Source organism: Globicephala melas, chromosome 1 (assembly GCF_963455315.2).
Source record: "Globicephala melas chromosome 1, mGloMel1.2, whole genome shotgun sequence".
Taxonomy (NCBI): Eukaryota; Metazoa; Chordata; class Mammalia; order Artiodactyla; family Delphinidae; genus Globicephala; species Globicephala melas.
This window is the reverse complement of record NC_083314.1, coordinates 153,351,693-153,376,828: the sequence shown is the minus strand read 5'-3', so window position 1 is coordinate 153,376,828 and position 25,136 is coordinate 153,351,693. Positions and strand designations below refer to the sequence as shown.

The 25,136-nt window shown below is 42.0% G+C and overlaps 1 protein-coding gene across 11 annotated transcripts in view; it reads left to right on the top strand.

Annotated features, from left to right (window-relative positions):
• CCDC30 (coiled-coil domain containing 30) overlaps positions 1 to 22,878 on the top strand; it is a 173,757-nt gene extending 150,879 nt beyond the window's left edge. For 9 of the 11 annotated variants that reach the window (XM_060306890.1, XM_060306916.1, XM_060306897.1 and 6 more), the window contains 5 exons: positions 8,921 to 9,062; positions 12,790 to 12,926; positions 13,944 to 14,058; positions 21,088 to 21,152; positions 21,404 to 22,878. In XM_060306890.1, the coding sequence (XP_060162873.1) occupies positions 8,921 to 9,062; positions 12,790 to 12,926; positions 13,944 to 14,058; positions 21,088 to 21,152; positions 21,404 to 21,581 (637 nt within the window). In that variant the 3' untranslated portion in view covers positions 21,582 to 22,878. Of the gene's footprint in view, positions 1 to 8,920; positions 9,063 to 12,789; positions 12,927 to 13,943; positions 14,059 to 19,658; positions 19,852 to 21,087; positions 21,153 to 21,403 lie in introns of all 11 variants that reach the window. The other 2 variants (XR_009565627.1, XM_060306923.1) reach the window with 2 other exon arrangements.
• Positions 22,879 to 25,136: the final 2,258 nt, after the last annotated feature.

Below are 25,136 nucleotides of genomic sequence, written 5' to 3'. Positions count from 1 at the left end.
TCCTACCAGATTCCTCCCGCTCTCCTCCTCTCTGAAGTGTAGCTTAGTAGTTCAGAGTATGGACTCTGGAGCCATATTGCTTGGGTATAATTACTGGTTCTGCTAGGAACTAGCTGTGACTTTGGGCAAGTTAAATAACCTCTCTGTACCTGAGGTATCTCATCTTTAACATGGACAAAATAGCCATTCCTATCACATAAAGTTGTTATGAGAGTTAACTGAATGAATATATGTAAAGCGTTTACTTAGAACAGTGTCTAGCACACAGCTGTTATTATTATTATATCTACTTATTTTTAGTTTTTAACCATGACCCACCTCTCTGCTCCTAGCTCTGCGCCCCTCTGCTCTATTCTTTCTATAGGTTGAAGTTTCTTATTCTCTTATGTTCTCACTCACCTACTATGTTGATTGTAGTTATGATAATGATTTAAAAACCATTTTCTGAAACTCCAGACCTGTGGCTGAAAAGCAACACTGTTTTAATCAGTGTATTTCATTCCTTGACCAGTGGTCAGCGCCAAGCAAGAACTTTAGCAAAACAGCTCAGGTTAAGTCTAGGCCTGCTGGAATCAACCCTCACAACATAGCCCAGATTTAGTTAAGAATTACCCACTGGTCCTGTGATTGATGTTTTTATACAAAGTAACACATAAAAAACCATTTTTGTACATATATTTTTCATTTTAAAAATTATTTTTATACAGTAAATTCCTAGGTGTGGCATTACTAGTCCAAAAGCTGGAGGTATGGATCATAAAATGTATTATCAAACATTCAGAAGAGGGCTTCCTTGGTGGCGCAGTGGTTGAGAGTCTGCCTGCGGATGCAGGGGACACAGATTCGTGCCTCGGGCTGGGAGGAACCCACATGCCGCGGAGCGGCTGGGCCCAAGAGCCATGGCCACTGAGCCTGCGCATCCGGAGCCTGTGTTCTGCAACAGGAGAGGCCACAACAGTGAGAGGCCCGCGTACTGCAAAACAAACGAACAAACAAAAAAAAACATTCAGAAGCATTCTACCAAAATTTTCTGCCGTCGTTATATGAGTAGCAATTTCACCACATCCGAATTTGCATTGGCTGCTACTTTTGGTGGGGGAGGGCTGTGATGAAATTTTCCCCAGTGTTCTTTCTTTTAATTGAGGTATAATTTACATATACACAGATTTTAAATGTACAGTTTGATGAGTTTTGACAAATGTATACGCCCACCTAACCACTAGCCCAATCAAGATACAGAACATTTCCATTCTCCCTTGAATTTCTCTCCTACCTTTTTGCCGTCAGTCTGTATCTCTTGCTCCTCCACCTCCTCCCAGGCATCCACTCTTCTGATTTCTGTTTCTCCTAGAATTTCATCAAAATGGAATTACACTGCATGTAATCTTTTGTGTCTGACTTTTTTTAAAAAATAAATGTATTTATTTATTTATTTTTGGTTGCGTTGGGGGTCTTCGTTGCTGCATGTAGGTTTTCTCTAGCTGTGGCGAGCGGGGGCTACTCTTCGTTGCGGTGCATGGGCTTCTCGTTGAGGTGGCTTCTCTTGTTGCGGAGCACAGGCTCTAGGCGCGAGGGCTTCAGTAGTTGTGGCACGCAGGCTCAGTAGTTGTGGCTCACAGGCTCTAGAGCGCAGGCTCAATAGTTGTGGCGCGCAGGCTTAGTTGCTCCACGGCATGTGGGATCTTCCCGGACCAGGGCTCAAACCCGTGTCCCCTGCATTGGCAGGCGGATTCTTAACCACTGCGCCACCAGGAAAGTCCTGTGTCTGACTTCTTTTGCTCAACTTATTCTATGATTTTTAATGCTCAGTTATAGACATTTCTTTGATGGCTAGTGAGGCTGAATAGTTTACCATATTATTTGTCCATACCCTTTAGGACAGTGGATGCTAAGCCTAGCTGCACATGCATGGGCCCCAACATAGATTAATCAAATCAGAACCTGTGAGGATAGGGCTTAGGGATCAATACTTTTCTAAAATCATCCCCATGTGATTCTGATGGGCACCTAGGGTTGAAAACTACAACTTTAGGAAAGAAAATGGAAGGGATTGTCAAAACTCTAGGTTCATTTTTGTTCTCATTCCCCTGATCCCACTCCTGACCTTTATAAACAATGCCTATTTTTTTCCATGTTTTCCCAGCTACTCTTCCAGAGGAACAAATTCCTTGCCTTTTTGAAATGAAAATAAATGAAAGACCATCTGGTTTTATATAAACATAAGCAAAAGTTGTCCTTAAATTTTAGAACATGAGTATTGTGCTGTCTTATTGTACAAATTAACAAAGCCAAACATAAACTTAGAAAATCCGCATGTTCTTCGGGCAAGTTGGCCAACAGAACTTCTGGCTAAACTAATAGGTGTGTCAAATAACCAGCCTGCTGTGGAAAGGAAGGCTCTAAGCTCTCCCCAGCTCTACTGCATCCACGTACTCTTCACACCATGTAGCACTACTGAAAGAAGCCTGAATATCAAGCAATAGGAGCCAGTTAGGTCAAGTATAATAATTCACTTGATGGAACATAATACAGCTGTAAAAGATGGTGGCCATGAAGACTAGATAACAACATGGGAAAATGCTGTGATACAATAAATGAAAAGAGAATAAGATAATTTTAATGTAGACAGTGTTTTAAAAAAAGGTGCTTATAAAAAGACTGGAAGGAAATACAAGAATATTATAATACTGATCATATGGGAGTTGGGTTTTTTCCCCAAATTGTCCATAATCTTTAAAAAATAAATTAATATTTTTATAGTCCAAATGGCAGGATAAGAGAGACAGAAGCTGTCTGGCATGGAAGCTGCAGACGTGGGTTTTAATATCCCAAGGCAGAAAGGGTAAAAGCAATTCCAGAAATACATGTTGTGTTTCAAATGATGTCAAAAATCAGAGGAACTGGGCTCCCCTGGTGGCACAGTGGTTGAGAATCCGCCTGCTGAGGCGGGGGACATGGGTTCGTGCCCTGGTCTGGGAAGATCCCACATGCCGCGGAGCAGCAGGCCCCGTGAGCCATGGCCGCTGAGCCTGCGCGTCCGGAGCCTGTGCTCCGCAACGGGAGAGGCCACAACAGTGAGAGGCCCGCGTACTGCAAAAAAAAAAAAAAAAAAAATCAGAGGAACTGTGAACAGCTGGGAAACTTAGAGAACAACAGGTGTACTGTTAGATAGTGTTAAACCTCTGAGGCTATGGACCAGAGGATGCTGAAACCCGGTGATATCTTTTGCCAAGCTCTTCCTAGTATAAGGGAAAATGAGAACATTTATGAGATAGAAGTATCTCCCTGTAAAGAACCTAAGTCACAATCTTCAAGAATAGGTACCTCATATTATGTAGTGGGTGCTGCAAGGGCCACAGAACTGAACAGGTCTCAGGCAGTTTTATGAACCCAGGTATCTAGAGCAACTCCATTAATTAGGATGTAGGTTGAGTTGCTGCAGCAGAGACACTGAATAAGAATGTCTTTAAAAAGGGAGGGTTTTCTCTCTTACCTAAAAGTGCAGGATGGATGTGGTAGCTCCATGTGTCCGAAGTCTAGACTCCTTCCTTGTTATTGCTCTAACATCTTTAGCACTTAGCCACATAGTTCAGGTGGTTCACTACCATATCCACATTTCTTCCAACAAGAAGGGAGAAAGAGGGGACAGCAAGAGCATTCCATTCTCCTAGAAGGCACACTACTTCCACTCCGGCTGTTGGCCAGAACTTATTCCCATAGCCTCATCTAACTGCAAGGAAAGCCAGAAAATGCAGTTCCTATTTGAGCGACCAAGTGCCAAGCTAAATCCGGGGCTCTATAATGACAGAAGAAGGAGAAAGTGGATTGGGGACAATCCCCACAGTCAGTCACTGCCACACGCACTGACAATCTGGTGACAAGGCCCGGTATGCATGTCTCTGGCCTACCAGAATTCAAACTTCTCCGCTTGGCATCTGGCTAACAGCTAAATTAATCTTCTAAGGGAACAATATACAAAACGATTCTTTTTTTTTAATTTTAATTTTACTTTTTTGGCTGCATTGGGTCTTGGTTGCTGCGCGTGGGCTTTTTCTCTAGTTGCGGCAAGCGGGAGCTACTCTTTGTTGCGGTGCGCGGGCTTCTCATTGTGTTGGCTTCTCTTGTTGCAGAGCACAGGCTCTAGGCACGCAGGCTTCAGTAGTTGTGGCTTGTGGGCTCTAGAGCGCAGGCTCAGTAGTTGTGGCACACGGGCTTAGTTGCTCCGTGGCATGTGGGATCTTCCTGGACCAGGGATCAAACCCATGTCCACTGCATTGACAGGCAGACTCTCAACCACTGCGCCACCAGGGAAGTCCCTACAAAATGATTCTTTTATTTGCAATCAGCAAGTAGGAGAGAGAGGGGCACTACTTTGGAAAATGGAAGAGTCTTGCAAAAACACATTTAGAGGTAAGATATAACTTACAAGAACATAAGACTCTCCTGGAGTAGCTATTCCATCATAGTTTGACTAGAATTAGTATCTAACTAAGTCTGCTTTGCTCTTCCCCTCCCATCTGGTTCCTAGTTTTTATGTAAAACAAAATATCTCATCAAGAGAAATTGACAATATCCGGTTTGCCTGGCTTTGCTGGTATTATAGCACTGGGGCATAGTGGGAGATCACAGGCTCTGGAATCAGATTCTTCTCTGTAAAAGTAACTTCCCTCTGTGTCAGGAGTCTTCAAGACCGCCCACAGGTCTGGAGGTTCATTAGGACTTACAGATCTTAGGAAAGGTTTTACACTCATGGTTATGGTTCATTACAGTGAAAGGATACAGATTAAAAAAGCATGCAGCGAGAGTTCAGGAGAGATAAGATGCAAGCAAGCTTCCCATCGTCCTCTCCCAGTGGAGTAGTATGGGCAGTGCTTAATTCTCCCAGCGACGTTGTGTGGCAATATATATGAAGCATTCCCAGCCAGAGAAACTCACCTGAGCCTTGACATCCAGGGATTTAATCGGGGATTAGTCAGGAGGACAGAGAGCTCCTGGGATTGACCTTAACTACTTAGTCTCCAGTTCTCCAAACTCTGAATAGTCAGACTGATCCAGCATGGCCCAGGCCCAAGGTGAACAAAAATGCATTCACCATGAATCATTTTGTTAGCATAAAATATCTGGTGTGGCCCAAAGCCACCGGTATACAGAGACATTATTATCAGGCAGGATATTCCAAGGGCTTAGGGGTTGTCTCCTAGGAACCAGTCAAAGACTGGAAACCCAGACCCACTGAGTTTACTGCACAGCATCCATCTCCTGGGCCACAGAGTGAGGACATCACCTTCACAAGTTTGCTTTAAAAGCACGCGAGGTGTCTTGTGATAAACCTGGAGCACACGTTAGTTCCCTTCACTTAGTTAGGACTTCCTCCAGTTTGAGTGTCAGAGCCCCAGACAGTTGACATAGGCAAACTGCCCAGCATCATAGGCCTGAATGACTGTGCCCTCCCATGCCTACACTGACAGAGAGCAGATGCTTCATTCCTTAAACACTTTTCCTTTCAGTTAAAAAGGCATTATTCAAATCTCTAGGCATTCAGGGAAATCAGAGGCTAGAGAGAGCATTAGAATACTGTTTTGTTTGTTTAGTTTTTCTGTTTTTAAGATATCAGGATGTAATTGACCACAGGTAACAAAAAAACCTGACTAATATATTTAAACAAACTTTTTTTTTCTTATATAACAAGAAATCTGGAGGAAGACGATTATGGAGATTGATTCAGCTACTCAGTAGCATCCTTAAGGACAGGCTCTTTCCCTCCTCCTCCTCTGCCATGCTTGGCGGGCTGATGGCTTTGTCCTTAGGCTTCACACCTCATGGTTACAAGGCAGTGACTGTAGCTGCAGGTAACAGCCTCCTCGGCAGGAGGGCAGCCAGAGCAGAGAGAGACCTTTGTTCAAATTCCTGCTTTTCCAGCAGGACTTACCTGTCTCACACACTCAATCCCCACCCCAACCCACCCTGCACACACGTGGGGCACACCCACCTTCCTTGAGATCAAGGGATCCTTATGGACACCTAAATGAACTTGAGTTCTGTTAGCAGGAATGAAGAAAGGCCATTCTGCCCTTACAGCCTGCCACAAGTAGTCTGTTTACAATGAAACAGAAGTAGTGAGGAGGTCCCCCAAGGGTTTCTCCCAAACTTTAGCCTGCATCAGAACCCCCTGGAGGACCTAGTAAAACACAGATCCTCCTCCAGACTTTCTTATTCTGTAATTCTGGGATAGAGCCTGAGACTTTGCATCTCTAACAAGTTGCCAGGTGATGATGGTGTTGCTGGTCAGAACACAGTTTGAGAACCATTGCTATTGGCTTAGAGCAAACCTCGTTTAGGGACATTAGCTAGAGCAATGGTTTTCAGTAGGGGATAGTTTGCCTTCCAGGGCAAGGAGACACTTGGCAATGTCTGGAGACTTTTCAGGTTGTCACACTGTAGAAGGTGCTACTAGCATCTTGTGAGTGGAGGCCAAGGATGCCACTAAGCATTCTTCAAAGTACAGGTCAGCTCTCTACAATAAAGAATTCTCTGGCCCAAAACGTCAGTAGTACAGAAATCCTGGTTCAGAGGGATTTTGTGTTATTAGACCTCATAGGTTTGATCTCGGAGAGGCAGCAGTGAGCGGTGGCGCGAAGCTAGATCTTAATTCCCTGCCCAGGAATTGAACCTGGGTAGCCTGTATGAAAACCAGGAATCCAAGCCACCAGACCCCCTGGCTCTTGCCCCCAGTGAAAAATGCATTTCTCACGGAGGCAAAAACTGTAAAAATGGGTACGAAGTTTATTATTAGAGACATACCACAACAACAAGTTGGGAGAGCACACAGAGAAACAGTTTGTTTAGTTAAGATAGAAGCAAGGCAGAGATGCACACCCGGAGAGAAAGGGTGTCGGCATCCCACCTAATGAGGAGGAGTGCAGTAAAGAAGCGGTTAAATCATTTACATAGGGCAGTTCTTCCGGGTCTTTGTTTACCTTTGGCCAATTACCTGGTTTCTTTTTCCACACCTGACCTGCCCTAGCACCCTCCCCAACATGCGAGCGCAACTTTTTTCCAAGATGGATTCCAGCCCAGAGGCATATGGGCCGCCTTAGCATCACATATTATCGGATGGTGCCCCCTCCTTTTTGATCCCCAAGGAGGCTTTCTGCACACATGTAGTGTCTCCCTTGCCCCAAGGATGGGAAATGTATGACCTCTTGTTCTTTTCCTCAAACGGGGTTTAGCCCCTCTCTGTCCCTGCCGTGACTGTTATCTTAAGGCATCCACAGGAGACAAAGCCTGGCTGTTTACCCTGTCTCTGCTGTTACTTCCATTTCAGAGAGCAAACAGGAGGCTGGCTGTAAATGCCTAACCTGGAGCCCACCTATCTCCTGTCTCAGGAAATGCAAACAGAAGGCTAGTTACTTGTAAGCGTCCGGCCGGAAGCCCAACTTTTTCTCCCCCCAAGAAATGTGAACAGGAGGCCAGTTGTAAATGGCTACCCTGGAGCCCATCTATTTCCTGCCTTAGGTTCAAAGTGAAAGTTCTTAATTTTTCGTTTGAAGAAGCACTTTCTGAGTAACAATATTCTCATTTGGAAAGCACAGTCATCTTCAGAGCAGTTTGCCTAGTGGTGGTATGCAGGCTTTAATCTATTTTCTTATTTACTCAGGATTAGCTGTTGTAGTAGCTTGAAATGGTAACTCAGATTTTTGTTGTCTTTTTTTTTAATAGCAGGTTTATTGAGATATAATTCACATACCATACAATTCACCCATGGAAAATGTACAAATCAGAGGCTTTTAGTTGTACATCCATTACCACAATCGATTTCCTTACCCCAAAAAGAAACTCTTTAGCTATACTCCCCAGCCCCAGGCAATCACTAACGTACTTTCTTTCACTCTATATTTGTCTCTTCTGGACATTTCATCTGAATGGAATTGTAAAATATGTGGTCCTTTGTGACTGGCTTCATTCACTTAGCATAGTGCTTTCAAAGTTCATTCATGTTGTAGCATGTATCAGTACTTCATTCCTTTCTGTAGCGGAATAATGTTCCATTGTACAGATACTCCATATTTTGTTTATTGCTTCATCAGTTGATGGAAACTTGGGTTGTTTTAACCTTTTGGCTGTTGTGAATAGTGCTACTATGGACATTCATGTACAAGTTTTTGTGTGGACATATGTTTTCATTCCTCTTGGGTATATACCTAGGAATGGAATTGCTAGATCATATGGCTCTACTTTTAACCATTTGAGAAACTGCCAGGCTTTTTCCCTTTGCCATTCCTACCAGCAGTGTATGAGTGTTCTGGTTTCTCCACATCCTTCTCAGCACTTGTTATTATCTTTCTTTTTTATTTTAGCCATTCTACTAGGTGTGAAGTGGCATCTCATTGTAATTTTGATTTGCATTTTCTTTATAGCTAATGATGTTGAACATCTTTTCATGTGTTTACTAGTGGTAAGTCAAATTTATGTCAGACTCAGTAAGAGTCTTGAGCAGAGACATATAGAATTGGCATTTAAAAGTCTAGACTCAAGGGCAAGGACTGAGAGCAAACCCACTTATCTGGAAAATAGACAAGATAGAAGTAGTGGGTTATATCACTGTCCGAGGGTGTAGCCAAGAACTAGAAAATTTTAAATCAATGACTGAATCAGTGGAGCAGGATTCCGAATTGATAGATGTCAGGGATCAGAAGTCGAGGAGTTTCCTGAGTTGGAGATGACGGAATCTTGTGTTATTTAGAACGTTGTACTTGGTCCATTCTCCCCACCTGCAGATGTGAGGCAGGACAAGTCTCCATCCGTGGTGCCAGAGGCCCTGACAAAGCAAGAAGAGGAAACCCAAGAAAGGTGCATACTGGGGAGGCAAAGTAGTTTGCACTGTGTTCAGGTGCACCTGTATTTAAATTTGCTTTTGTAGAAACTATAATGAGAAACATCACCACCACAAAGCCAAGCTTCGCAGAGTCAAGGATCGTTTAGTTCATGAAGTAGAACTCCGAGATGAGAGAATCAAACAACTTGAAAATGAGATTGGAGCCCTGCAGCAACAAATGGAAAAGGTGAGGGGAAAAGGTGGAGAGTTCACTGGTGATGCTGGTATCGGTCATCTGGAGGAAGCCCACTCGTTTTTTAATGTATTTGTGGCCTCTTCATAGCCCAGGTTTCCATTTCTTTTCTTTGCACCCTTTTTCAATTTGAGTAATTGTTTAAGCCCTGCCCCAAGGTGTGTAAGACTCATAGCGATGCTAGATCAAATTAGACACTGAAAATATTCTGCACTGCTGCTTAGGACTAGTGTCTTGCCTTCAAATGAAAGTATCTTCTTAATCACCCTGCAGCAGAGACTTCCAGACCACCCTCCGTAACTCATTCCTACTTTATGCAGCCTTCATTTTGCCTCACATTTCTGTCAGTTTTAAATGGCAGTGAAAACAGGTGACCCCTATTCTTTCATCAGTCCTTGACTAGAGCCTTCAGGCTGTTTTCTAAATATCCCTGGTTTCTTTGTTTGTCTTGTCGCCCCTGTGTGACTTTCTAGTGTGTGGGTAAGAAGGAAATGGGACAGATGAATGGGATCAAATGACAAATGGCCTTGAGAGCATTAAACTACATCCATTCAAAATGGAGAGCAACTGATTTGGCCAGGAATGTTTCCCTTCTGGAGATCCCCAGCCCCTTTCAGAATTTTGAAAACATTGTCCTCAGTCTTAAATTACTCATTTCTTCACCCAACAAATTTTCATCATACCACCACTATGTGCCAAGGATACCAAAACAGTTGATGTAAATTCAGTTATTCCATGGGCTATTATAGGACTCCAGGGTAAGAATCCTTAGATTACACACAGAAGACATTTGAGGATTATAACAGATGGGTCACCATTGTTGTGTTTTTAGTTTTAAAAAATCCTCTTGATACTCCAAACTGTAGGAAAAAAGGAAAATATGTTAGATTTTGCAGTACCCTCCTAATTTGGCACTAATTCATCCAACTTTTAAAGACTCAGATCCACAACTAGGAAGACAATATAGAAAGTATAACAGAAGAAAGTAGCAACCCTGGTTCATGGGCCCCCCAGAAATATCATCAACCTATTCTGTATTACCCATTCTTCCTTGTGATGCCTGCCTTCCGCTTCCAGGCTTACATGGCAAAACCAGCCTCCTGCTTTCAGCAGGCATGTTTCCTGACTGTACTGTGTTCCAGTGTACCCCCAAAATCCATGTCTACCCAGAACCTCAGAATGTGACCTCACTTGGATGTAAGGTGTTTTCAGGCATAAACAGTTAAAACAAGGTCATACTGGATTAGCGTGAACCCTAAATCCAATATGACTAGTATCGTTATAAGAAGAGGAAAAGACACACACAAAGACAGACACAGGTGAAGAAGGCCATATGATGATAGAGGCAGAGATCGGAGTGATGAAGCCACAAGCCAAGAAACACCAAGGATTGCTAGCAACTACCAGCTAGGAGAGAGACATGGAACAGATTCTCCCTCAGCACCCCCAGAACTAACCCTGTCCACACCTTACTGGCCTCCAGAACTGTGAGAAAATAAATTCTTGCTGCTTTAAGCTGCCCAGTTTGTAGTAATTTGTTACAGCTGTCCTAGGAAACGAACACATCTGCCCAAAAAACCACAGGCCTCCATGAAATTAACTGGAGACTGCAAGTAAGCAGAGGCGAGGAAAGAGTGGTTGGTGTTGGCCTTGGACAGACTTGGATGCAAAGTCTAGCCCTGCCGCTTGATAGTTCTGTGACCTTGCCCGAGTCCCTGTGCATCATTTTCTGCCTCTGTAAAATGGGGAAATAATTAAAATACAAAATGCCTAACGTGGGACCTGGCACATATAAATTTTCATAAATGTTATTTTCTTCTTAGTGTAAAATCTCTTAGAAGCGTGTTAATCAGTAGATGTACCACAGTGGTACAAACCTGGAGCTCCTGATTTTACTTATTTTAGGGCCCGTGAACCAGAGCCCCGAGCATACAAAAGCTGGGCTCACTTTCTAAGCACCTAACCTCCAGATAATAATGCCACTTTGGGGAGGCTTCATTCCTTCAGCCTTCTCTTTATACAGTGAGCCAGCTGAGTCCTCTGACTGTGTGACCACCCAAACCAGATTTCCCCAAATACTTTATCCTATTATTAGAGCAGATGTCCCGATTTTTTGGTTCCAAAACATACAGTATTTCCAACGGACAGGGTGTCAGTAGCCTGCCCCACTCAATTTCCTTTCTAATCCAGTTATAACTGCAGAGAGCATTATTTGTGAGGTAGCTGCTTATATTCTCAATCCTTCTCATAAATATATTTAAATAATAGCAGGCAAGACTATTGTTAGACATTGAAGGGTCCTGGATGAAGGACTTTAAGATCTGGAAGAGTTTGTTTCAAAACATACTGTAATCTCCTTCCTTACAATTCCTTAATAATAGATGGACAGCCTTTCTTTCATTTTGAATTATAATTGACATAATATTTTATTAGTTTCAGGTATATAACATAATGATTTGATATTTATATATATTGCTAAATGTTCACCACAATAAGTCTAGTTAACATCCATCACCACACATAGTTACAAATTTTTTTCTTGTGATGAGAACTTTTAAGATCTACTGTCTTCGCCACTTTCTCATATGCAATACAGTATTACTAACTATAGTCATCATGCTGTACATTATATCTTTATGGCTTATTAATAACCGGAAGTTTGTACCTTTTGACTGCTTTCACCCATTTCGCCCACCCCTCTCCACCTCTGGCAGCCACCAATCTGTTCTCTGTATCTATGAGTCTGGTTTTCTTTGTTGCTTGGGTTTTTTTAGATACCACATATATGGACAGTCTTTTCTGAGTGATCTATATTAGTTCCTTATTAAAAGAAAGAAAGTTGCCGCTCTTAACCCTGTGATTGACCCATCTACCAGAGGTGGTGATTCTCCTCCCGTCCCCACTCGCTCCCACACGTGGCAGGTGGAAACAAACACAAATAGGTGGAGGCACTTGCCTGTCACCACTGACAGGCTCTTGGTGAAGTGAGAAGGGCAGTTCTACACTTGTGAGCTTCTAAACTCCTCACCAACAGTGATATTTACTAATGTCTGCTGCCTCAACATAAGAATGTTAGTGTTTTTTTCACAAAATATAATCCTTTATCATTTTAGCTATAACTTCGCTAGCTATTGCTTCCAGGGAAAACGTTGGTAGATAATGAAACATGCTGTCAAGCTAGAAATCATTTCAGCATCATCACTGCAAGAATATTCTCGGTACCTGGTTTACATGCTGAACTTGCCAAGCCAACTGAGACCCTGACATTGGTTGTCAGGTGAGGTGGCTAGATTCCCGTCTTCCTCCCTTTGCCTTAAAAAGACTGTAACTACAAAGCAGATGGAAATGTGTTACATGGAAATCTTTCTCAATATGGAGATTCAGAGAATTCAGTTGTATTTGTTAGTGACTCGATAACCTATGGAATTAGAATACAGATGAGAGCATTGGGACCTTACTGGGAGTTGAGCGTTCAGATATTTTTAAATGTTAACCCAAAAGAATGAGTAAATGTCCAAACAAAATACATGACATAAAATAACCAAGATAAATAGAAGAACCATCTAGCTGACAATTCAGCAAACAGATAAAGACAGACTAGAAGACGGGACAGAAGAAGTTCACAAGGCAATTTGCTGTCAGAGTTTAGAAACAGGCTGATGCTCTTAAATGTGTGATTCTTTTTCCTTCCGGGGTAATTAGGGGGCTTTATTATCCCCAGGAGAAGGCATTCCAGGGCCAGATCACCACCCAAAATGATATCCTGCTCCTAGAAAAGAGGAAACTTCTGGAGCAGCTCACAGAGCAAGAGGAATTGATCCACGGCAATAAATGGATAATATCTTCGGTCCAGAGCAGGTGGGTGCCTGCCTGAGTCACCTGTGAGCTCCACAAAGAGGAGGTTTCTCCCTCCACAAAGAGATCTTTCCAGAGGTAGTCCTCTGAGTTTGCGGCCTATCTGATAACCGTTTCTCTGCCATTCTGCTGTTTTTAGCAGTTCATACAAGTGGCAGAGTTGTGAAATTAAAGAGAAAAATATCATGGAGAAGGCGGGCTGGGCATTCAGATAGGCTCTTTCATGGCAACATTGCCTCCTGAGGACCCAGCTCTGCTCATTCGGGCCCTTCCCTTTGTGTGTGTTGACACTCACGTTTATCATTTGGCACCTGTGGAATCAAGGTGTGGACCAAGAGAGAAGCAGGCTGGCATCCCAGCTCAATGACTTTCTGGTTTTATCTTCTTACACGAGTTACTTTCCCCACTCTGAGCCTCAGCTTCCTCATCTGCAAAATAGGCTTCATAACAGTATCTCTTTTATGGGGTTGTTGTGAGGATTAAAGGAGCTAATAGATGAAAAGTTTTCAGTGCTTACTGTGTGGATAGGAAGTACTTGGTAAGTGGTTGCTGCTGCTGCTGCTACTATTTTTACTTCTACTCCTACTACTACTACTGAAACAAAAGCATGGGATGACTGAGATCAGAACCAGATGTAGGCTGTGTATGAACAGTGTTCATACACAATGTATGGCTGTGTATGAACCAGATGCGACCAGATGAACAGTGTTTGAAGGGATGCAGAGTCCCTCCCCTAAGTGGGATCGTATCCTTCCTTAAGTTTCTCAAGGGCTGGAATTGTGCCTTTCATATTCTTGCATGTAGTGTGTCTCTGTTCTCAGTATGTATTTAATGACAGTGTACAAGCCAGAGGCTTATTCATTTTTCACTTGGTCTTGGAATATGGTGGGAATTATTCTGGCAAAGTTGGTTCTAAAATCTGGCAGTGGGCTGAGACTCAGAGCTAGTGGGAAACTGGAGAGAGTTTTTAGGAAGGATACAGACATGTTTAGTTATGCCTCTGATTTATGCCATCCTTAGAGTACTTTTCCTGGATAAAGAAAATAAGCAGCTACAAGAAAACAGTCTCCGGCTCACGCAGCAGGTTGGTCTCTTAGAGCGAATCATAAGGAGCATCCAGATCCGCAGAGGGGAGGTAAGGTTGCTCTTCTCACCTTCCTTCATCTTCTGCGTGTCGCTGTAGCCTGCACTTGGCCTCATGGTGGACTGCAGCAAAGAGGCTCGCTGGCTGCACGCGGGGGCAGCAGGCCTGGAGACTGCTCTTGACCAACTTTGCTCTTCATTGGGTCAGCTTTTGTTCAACGTGCTCCTCCTGTGTGATCCCAAAGCAAACTGTGTGTGCCTCCTAGCTTCTTCCTTAACACACTGTATTGTCATCACCTCTTCACGTCTCTATCTCATCATCTCAGCAGCGACATCCTGGAGGGCAAGGGTTGCATCTCATATGCCATTGTATCTACGGACAGATACTCCATAAATATTTGAGAATGAACGGATGTTAAATGTCCTCACACAGATGCCTCCTTCTCAGCTATCCTGTTTAGCATGTATTATTCTTGCCCCATCTGAGAGATGAGCCCATCTGAGGCTCAGAAAGGTAAAGTGAAGCTAGTCTGGTCTGGCAAGGAGTCAAGCCTAAGGAGAACATCTGAGTCAGAGAAAAGCAATTATGTTACAAAAAACCATGCTGACAAGTAGCCAAGTCCAGAGAGCTGCAGCAAATAAGTCTCTGTTGCCATGAGGTCCAGAGTCTGGCTGGTGAGCAGTCAGCCAGAGGGACTTCAGTAAGCAGAGTTGCATTTTGACTCCAGGATGGAGGCTGCTTGCTTTCTTCCCTGGCTTGTATCACCTGCTAGGCGTTTCTTCCTAGGATATTTCACAGTAGATCCTGCTCATTGGGTACTATTGCTATGAGCGTTAAGACCTGCATCATGTTTGGTCTCAGAAAGGTGATAGTTTCCAAGTTTTTGAGTTGTTTTGCAGATTTTATCAAAAGTAGAACTGCCACAAAAACAGAAATATAGATCAATGGAACAGGATAGAAAGCCCAGAGATAAACCCACAAACACGTGGTCACCTTATTTTTGATAAAGGAGGCAAGAATATACAATGGAGAAAAGACAGCCTCTTCAATAAGTGGTGCTGGGAAAACTGGACAGCTACATGTAAAAGAATGAAATTAGAACACTTCCAACACCATACACAAAAATAAACTCGGGCTTCCCTGGTGGCGCAGTGGTTGAGAGTCTGCCTGCCGATGCAGGGGACACGGGTTTGTGCCCCGGTCCGGGAAGATCCCACATGCTGCAGAGCGGCTGGGCCCGTGAGCCATGGCTGTTGAGCCTGCGCGTCCAGAGCCTGTGCTCCGCAACGGGAGAGGCCACAACAGTGAGAGGCCTGCGTACGGCAAAATAAATAAATGAATAAATAAATAAATAAATAAACGCAACATGGATTAAAGACCTAAATGTAAGGCCAGACACTATAAAACTCTTAGAGGAAAACATAGGCAGAACACTCTATGACATAAATCATAGCAAGATCCTTTTTGACCCACCTCCTAGAGAAATGGAAATAAAAATAAACAAATGGAACCTAATGAAACTTAAAAGCTTTTGCACAGCAAAGGAAACCATAAACAAGACAGAAAGACAACCTTCAGAATGGGAGAAAATATTTGCAAATGAAGCAACTGACAAAGGATTAATCTACAAAATTTCCAAGCAGCTCATGCAGCTCAACATCAAAAAAACAAACAACCCAATCCAAAAATGGGCAGAAGACCTAAGTAGACATTTCTCCAAAGAAGATACATAGATTGCCAACAAACACATGAAAGGATGCTCAACATCATTAATCATTAGAGAAATGAAAATCAAAACTACAGTGAGGTATCACCTCACACCAGTCAGAATGGCCATCATAAAAAGTCTACGAACAATAAATGCTGGAGAGGGTGTGGAGAAAAGGGAACCCTCTTGCACTGTTGGTGGGAATGTAAATTGATACAGCCACTATGGAGAACAGTATGGAGGTTCCTTAAAACACTAAAAATAGAACTACCATATGACCCAGCAATCCCACTACTGGGCATATACCCTGAGAAAACCATAATTCAAAAAGAGTCATGTACCAAAATGTTCATTGCAGCTCTATTTACAATAGCCAGGACATGGAAGCAACCTAAGTGTCCATTGACAGATGAATGGATAAAGATGTGGCACATATATGCAATGGAATATTAATCAGCCATAAAAAGAAACGAAATTGAGTTATAGTGAGGTGGATGGACTTAGAGTCTGTCATACAGAGTGAAGTAAGTCAGAAAGAGAAAAACAAATACCATATGCTAACATATATGATGAAATCTAAAAAAAAAAAGGTTCTGAAGAACCTAGGGTCAGGACAGGAATAAAGACGCAGATGTAGAGAATGGACTTGAGGACGTGGGGAGGGGGAAGGGTAAGTGGGACAAAATGAGAGACTGGCATGGACATATATACACTACCAAATGTAAAATAGATAGCTAGTGGGAAGCAGCTGCATAGCACAGGGAGATCAGCTCCGTGCTTTGTCATCACCTAGAGGGGTGGGATAGGGAGGGTGGGAGGGAGACGCAAGAGGGAGGAGATATGGGGATATATGTGTATGTATAGCTGATTCACTTTGTTATACAGCAGAAACTAACACACCATTGTAAAGCAATTATACTCCAATAAAAATGTTAAAAAAATAAAAAAGTAGAACTGCCAGATGATGTGACCTAAGTTCCAACAGTTTATGGCTTTGCTTGAGCTACAACTGTTCTTAATTGTCTAGTCATTCACTCTTTTACTTAATCATTCATTCAACAAACATTTATTTATTTATTAAAGGGAACTTTATTATTTTTATTCATTTATTTTTGGTGTGTTGGGTCTTCGTTGCTGCGCGTGGGCTTTCTCTAGTTGCAGCGAGCGGGCTTCTCATTGTGGTGCCTTCTCTTGTTGCGGAGCACGGGCTCTAGGTGCGCAGGCTTCAGTAGTTATGGCACACAGGCTCAGTAGTTGTAGTTCGCGGGCTCTAGAGCACAGGCTCAGTAGTTGTGGCCCATGGGCTTTGTTGTTCTGCGGCATGTGGGATCTTCCTGGACCATTGCTCGAACCCGTGTCCCCTGCATTGGCAGGCAGATTCTTAACCACTGCGCCACTGGGGAAGCCCTCAACAAAAATTTATTAATTCCAAGAACGGTGATAAGTCCTAGGAATATGGAAGATAGTTCCTGTTTTCAGAGACCTTCAGTCTAGTAGGAAAGGACAGACACATACATGAATAAATACTATAGTATTGTCGGTGCTGAGTTACAGGCCTTAAAGGAGTATTTTTTAGGACCAATAGTTTTGAGATCCACAATATTGTCATCAAATCAAGATAAGAAATGTCACATGGGTCAGAACTACAGTATATCAAGCTCAATATCCCACGTGTGACAAAGGTACCAAGTTGTAACATCTTGACACCTATTGGAATAAACTCCAAAACTGTTTATAAACTTAGAATCTTAAGGATCCTCCAATCCAATCATTTTACACAGGAGGGGGATAAAACCCAGAGAAGTTGAATGATATGTCAAAGGCCACATAGCTACTGCTTACGTTTCCAAGATCTGTTGATTCTCAGTGATTACCACATATGCAAATAGATCAGTATATAGATCCCTGAGATCAGACATATCCTAGGTCGCTTCCTTTCTTGGGGCTACAGTGGTGACAGCTTGACATTCGTTGGGTGCTTACTATGTGCCTGGGACTGTTCTAAGCATTTTATGTATATTATCTCCTGTAATCCACAAAATAATCTTATGTGAAAAGCCTGTCATTCCCATTTTCACAGTTGAAGAATCTGAGACCTGGAGAGGTGAAGTGACATCGTTGCCCAAGGTCACACAGCTAATAAATAGAAAAACAAGGACTGAAAACAGCACTCTCTGGTCCCTGCTCTTAGCCACTGTCTCATAATACTCCAATTCAACTGTTTCCCTTGCAGGGGCATTGGAGTAACCAGGGACATAGCCTTTGTAATAGACCATGTTGCTGCCTGTATTGTAATTCCATCCTTCTTCTCAGTTGGCTTATACACTACGAGAGAGCAGGAACTCTGCCCATCTTGTTACCCATTGCATCCCAAATACTTAGCACCTGGGTCACTGCAACAACTTCTTAACTCATCTCCTTTCAATCTCTCCTCCTCTTCTAACCTGCCCTGCCCATGCCACTAGACCCATCATCGTGAAACACTGCTTGATTTCATAGTACTTCACGTCAAAGAGTTTCAGAGACTGCCTTTGTCTATAAGACAAAGTTTATTCATTCAACACATATTAATGGACCATATACAGTGTGCCAGGTCTCATGCTGTTTCCAATATGGTTTAAATATGATGGTGAACAAGAGATACTCTCTGTCTTCCCAGAACTCGTGCCCAGTGAGAATGACAATCATGGAACTGGCAACTGCCATGCGCTAAGTTCTACAAGAGCAGTAGGCCCAGAATGCTGAGGAAGCAGGGGGAGTGGTGTCTCAACCTGTGTGGAGTGGCTAGGGAAGGCTTCCGGAGTTATTGATGTCTAAACCAGAACTGAAGCCACATAAGAACGTTCCATATTCCAAATACCTTTCTGACAAACCTGATCAAAAGAAACTAGCCTATTCACTGTTTCCCCAAAAGCTCTGCCGTTTCCTCCTCTGAATCATGTATTTCCCTTGCTTGGAAAGACACATCTCATCTCCCCTGTCCCATCTTCCCAGGCTTTGTCTTTTGAAGTCCTATGGTTCTTATAGTCTACAGCCGGAGGGGTCTTTAGAAAATACATGTAGTCTGAGCCGCTGACTCAACACTGCAAGGATTTCCCGCAGTCTTCAGAATAAAACCCACATTTTCTGACATGGTCTTTATATGCTCTGTGAGTAGGCCTCTGGTCTGTTTTGGTCTACATTTTTCTGAGAAAGAATATTTCGTTCTTAAAGTAATGGAGCTCAAAACAGTTACTTTTTTTTATGATTTAAAGGGACAGAAAATGTTTACCAGAGTATTAAGAACTCATCAAATAGAATGGAATGATTATATCAGCTAATATGAGGTAATTCATGTAGAAAAGTGGATATAAAAAGCAGGCTTGTGAAAAGCACTAACATAAAAACTATGGCATTTAGTTATTATTTTTAAAATAATTTTATTTATTGAGGTAACATTGGTTTATAACATTATATCAGTTTCATGTGTGTAACATTATACCTTGACTTCTGTATATACTATAGCATGCTCACCACCAAAAGTTTAGATTCCATCCATCCATCCATCCCCCTTTTGCCCAGTTCACCCTCCCCCACCTTCCCCTCCCCCTTTTGCCCATTTCACCCTCCCCCACCTTCCCCTCTGGTAACCACTACTCTGTTCTCTGTATCTATGTGTTTATTTTTGTTTGGTTTGGTTTGTTCTTTTTTATTATTATTATTCCACATGTGAGTTAAATCATATGGTATTTGTCTTTCTCTGTCTGACTTATTTCACTTAGCATAATACCTTCAAGGTCCACACTGTTGTCACAGATGGCAAGATATCATTTTTATATATGTATAATCTACTTAATCCATTCATCCTTTGATGGGCACTTAGGTTGTTTCCATATCTTGGCTATTATAAATAATGCCATGGGGTGCATATAGCTCTTCAAATTACTGTTTTTGTATTCTTCAGGTAAATACCCAGAAGTGGGACTGGATCATGTGGTAGTTCCTAACTTTTTTAGGAATTTCCATACTGTTCTCCATAGTGGCTGCACCAGTTTACATTCCGACCAACAGTATACGAGGGTTTGCCTTTTTCCACATCCTTGCCAACGCTTGTTATTTCTTGCCTTTATGATAACAGCCATTCTGATGGGTGTGAGGTAATATCTCATTGTGGTTTTGATTTGCATTTCCCTAATAATTGGTGGTGTTGAACGTCTTTTCATGTGCCTATTGGCTATCTGTATGTCTATAATTGGTGTTGTTGAACATCTTTTCATGTGCCTATTGGCTATCTGTATGTCTTCTTTGGGAAGAAATATTTATTTAGCTCCTCTGCCCATTTTTTAATTGGGTTGTTTGGTTTTTTGTTGTTGAAAGTATGACATGTATAGTTACCAAATATTCTATAGGTATTAGGGATTACAGTTTTTCCCCCAATTTTGTTGATATAATTGACATATAACATCGTATAAGTTTAAGGTGTACAATATAATGATTTGATATATATATGTATTACAAAATGATCACAATAAGATTAGTTAACATCTATCATCTCATATAGTTACAATTTTTTTTCCTCATGACAAGAACTTTTAAAAATCTACTCTCTTAGCTACTTTCAATATATACAATACAGTACTGTTAAGTATATCATCATGTTGTACATTACATCCCCAGAACTTATTTCTCTTACAAGGGAAGTTCATACCTCTGACCACATTCACCTAATTCCCCCAACCCTGACAACCACAAATCTGGTCTCTATTTCAATAAGTTTGTTTTTTTTAAACTCCAAGTGTATATGAGTTCATACGGTATTTGTCTTTCTCTTTGTCTGACTTATTTCACTCAGCCTGATGACCTCAAGTTCCATCCGTGTTGTCACAAATGGCAGGATTTCCTTATTTTGTTAAAAAAATTTGTTTTTTGCTGAGTAGTATTCTATTGTATGCATATTCTTCATCTATTCGTCTATCAGTGGACACTTAAGTTGTTTCCATATCTTGGCTATTGTAAATAATGCTGCTATAAACATGGAGTGCAGATATCTCTTTGGAACACTGTTTTCATTTCCTTTAGATATATACCCAGAAGTGGGATAGCTCGATCATATGGTAGCTCTATTCTTAATTTTTTGAGGAACCTCCATACTGTTCTCCATAGTAGCTGCACGAATTTACATTCCCACCAACAGTGCACAAGAGTTCCCTTTTTTCCACATCTTCTCCAGCATTTGTTATCTCTTGTCTTTTTGATGATAGCTAGTCTAACAGGTGTAAGGTGAGGGGATTACATTTTTAACCAAAAATATATATAAAGCATAAGTTCTAGGATCATATCGCCAATGGTTTATCGTTATAATTTTTTAATATTCATACTTTCTTTTCTTTTAGGAAACAATTAGTGACATCCCTGAATTTGAAGTATTGAATAAAATTGTGCCCTTACCAAACTCCAGGTGAGTAAAATCAAGACAATCATCCACATGCCAGAGAGTTATGGCTGCCTAGCTAGTTCTAGCTGCTGGCTTGAGAAAGCATAGCAGGGACTTTCCTGGTGGTCCAGTGGTTAGGACTCCACGCTTTCACTGCCAAGGGGGAACTAAGATCTTGCAAAAGTTGAAATTCTATTGATGCCTTAACTCTGTAACCCCAAAGTGCTGCTGAGAGATCCTGTCTATACAAAGTGCTCACACATGGCCATTCTTAGTTTTTCAGGAACGGGTTTGATAGAGTCAGCTGGAAGTCTTCAAGAAACTGAAGAACATAGGTCAGAAGAAGCAATGGTAAACGCCAAGTCCCTCGAGTCTCTTTCGTGTTCACAGAATTCTGAAGCTGGATACATAAACGTGGCTTCTCTGAAAGAAATACATCACATCCAAGAATAAGGCCAAGTCAGAACTATAAAATCACTGGTGTCTAAAACTAGACTGATCAAAGCTGCTAACTTAAAGCTCGGGCGTGAAGGTGGAGCATGACGTGGAGAAGAGTTATGACAGATCCTCACTGGACGTCAACCAGGAGTCTTCAAAATTGCTGATAAATTCATTAAACCTGTTCTAATAATGGATTTCTCAAGTTTGTTTGGTATCCTCAAATGCCTTGTATTGATCAATGTCATGACTTAAGTTCAGTGGTTTAATTAGGGTTTTTTTTTTAAGATTTCTTTTTTGATGTAGACCATTTTTTTTTAAAGCCTTTATTGAATCTGTTACAATATTGCTTCTGCTTTTTGTTTTCGTTTTTTGGCCCCAAGGCATGTGGGCTCTTACCTCCCCAACCAGGGATCGAACCCACACCCCCCTGCACTGGAAGGCAAAGTCTTAACCACTGGACCACCAGGGAAGTCCCTAATTAGGTTTTTGTTCAGTAGAGCACATATACAGCTAATTCAGCATTCTTTCTATTCTTATTATCTGGGTCTTTTCTTATTTATTTTTTAATTTAAAAGTAAAAACAATGTAATCACGTTAAAGCAAATATTTGAGGAAAAAAAACCTATAAAGCCCACATTCTTAACACAACTATTTTCATTTATTCTTTTCTGGTCCTTATTCAAATGTATATATTTTCAATGGTTATCATATTGTATATTCATTTTCATAGTCTGATTTTAAATTTAATATTTCATAAAACATTTTCCCATGTTTCAACAGTCTTCATAATTATTCTTTCAAAAGCCACATGGTAGGGCTTCCCTGGTGGCACAGTGGTTAAGAATCCACCTGCCAATGCAGGGGACACGGGTTCGAGCCCTGGTCTGGGAAGATCCCACATGCCACGGAGCAACTAAGCCTGTGTGCCGCAACTACTGAGCCTGCACTCTAGAGCCCATGAGCCACAACTACTGAGCCTGTGTGCTGCAACTACTGAAGCCCGCGTGCCTAGAGCCTCTGCTCCACAACAAGAGAGGATGCTGCAATGAGAAGCCCGTGCACCACAACGAAGAGTAGCCCCTGTTTGCCGCAGCTAGTGAAAGCCCATGCGCAGTAACAAAGACCCAGTGCAGCCAAAAATAAATAAATAAAAATAAATAAATAAAAATTTTAAAAGCCACATGGTATTCTATCATGTTGATGTCCTATAAATTCTCTTGTTGTTTGACCTTTGTTTCTACTTTTTTACTATTTAAGATTATGCTGTGATGAAAGTGTTTGTAGATGTAGCTCTTTTCTTCTCTTGAGTACTCCATAAAACACATTTACAAGATCAGCATAGGGGCTTCCCTGGTGGCTCAGTGGTTGAGAGTCCGCCTGCCGATGCAGGGGACACGGGTTCGTGCCCCGGTCCGGGAAGATCCCACATGCCGCCGAGTGGCTGGGCCCGTGAGCCATGGCCGCTGGGCCTGCGCGTCCAGAGCCTGTGCTCCGCAACGGGAGAGGCCACAACAGTGAGAGGCCTGTGTACCGCAAAAAAAAAAAAAAAAGATCAGCATAATTGGGCTAAAGATATAACTGTTAATAGTTTTGATACGTCAGTTGTCGAATTACTTTAAAAAAAGATTGTGTCAACATATGGTTTCTATAGTTGAACTCTTTAAGCCTCAATTTCTTAATCCATAAAATGGGAGCAATGGTAGTTCCTATCGCATAGAGCTGTGAGGACCAAATGCAATGAAACATGTGTTTAGCACTTAGTAAAAGCTTAACAAATACTAGACATCATTATTTATTTTCACTAGCAGTTTGAGTGTACTAGTTTTTCCACAACCTCATCAACATTGGATATTATCAATTTTCTTTGATATTATCAATTTTTAAAAAAATATTCTAAATAATTGGTATAAAACTATACTGAAGGATGATTTCTGCTGCTCCTTCCCTTCCTGCCCCTTTCCCTCCTTATTCTCCTCCTCTTTCTTCTTCACCTTCAATTGGAGGTAGAGAGGGAGACCAAGGGGAGAGAGAAAGTAACCAGAAATTTTTTAATAGACCCCTTAAGTTGAGACACACTGAATTTTTATGTGTAATCCTTGCTTCTTCAGACCACTGAACTAGAAAGGATGGCCAAAGGATATAGAAAATAACAGCTGTGATATTGAATCTAAGCCTTACCCAATTCATTCAATTCACTGGATTCATTGAATGTATTTATTGAATCCCTACTGTGTGCTATTCAATAGTGGGCACACCTGTGAAGACAGGCAAGGAGAGTCTCGGTTTTTGTCATTGAACCCAAGTCCATGTGCCCGAAGCACAGTGAGGACAAACAAACATTGGAATCTGGAGCAGAGGAAGGCTTATTGCATGGGCCAAGCCAGGAGAATGGGCGGCTCCTGCTCAAAAGACCTGAACTCCCCAATGGTTTCCAGGGAAGAGTTTTTAAAGGCATCTTTTGGGGTGATGGCTTCAGGGTGTATGACTTTCTTCCGATTGGTTGGTGGTGAGGTAACAGGGTGGTGTTCCAGGAATCTCAATCCTCAACCTTCTAGTTCCCACTAGTCTGGAGTCTCAGAAGGTAGTTACCATCCTCCACCTAGGTGGGGGCCTTAGTTCCTACAGAACTCAAAATTTCTGTCAGATTGTTATGTATATCCCATGAGAAGGAACTAGGACTCTGTTTTATTACTGAACTGTAATTTTTTAAAAATTTTATTGGAGTGTAGTTGATTAACAAAGTTGTGTTAGTTTCAGGTGTGCAGCAAAGTGATCGAACTATAACGTTTTGACTGCTTTTCCTTTGTTTCTGCATTCTCTCACTTCCTTAATTAGTATCTGCTTGAATCTGCTCTTTGTAACTCAGGGAAGGTCTGGGAGGCTGAAGCCTTTTTCTACAAACAAGAAACAGGGTACACGGAAAGGGTTTTGTACACGGGAGTGTCCTGCAGGGTCCTACTCAGTTTCGGTCCCGCCTTTTCTTTGGTACTCCTCAGTCTTCATGGAAACAGGTGGACAAGAAAGGGAATAAAGGTTTGGATATGTTATTCATAAGCTTGGCAGAGGAACCAGGTTTAGGGGGACTTGGTTTCATTTTCATGGACTTAAATGTGTGTGAGGCTGCAGGCGAGGTGGGAAAACCATAAAATTTTGGATGGTGAATGAAGAAAATAAATCAGTAATGTATCTGAAAGTGTGACGGAGGGCTACTTTAGATTGGGTGCAATGTTCCTGAGTGACATCTGAGCTGAGACCTGAGCTACAAGACCACTCCCCATCCCCATTAAGATCTAGAAGAATATTAAAGACAGTTAACAGCTAGTACCAAGGCCCTAAAGAGAGTATGGGAACTCCATGACCTCGAGGAACAGAAGGCCAGAGTCCCAAGAAGGTGACGGCCAGATAATGTAAGGTACGCCTTTTATGTAAGAAACTAGATTTTATGCTAAATATGGGGAACCAGCAGTGATTTATAAGCAGATTTATTTTAAAAGCTCTAGCTGCTCTGCGGTATATGATTTGGAGGTGACGAAAGCGGAAGCCTGTGTGAGAACTGGAATTAAAATC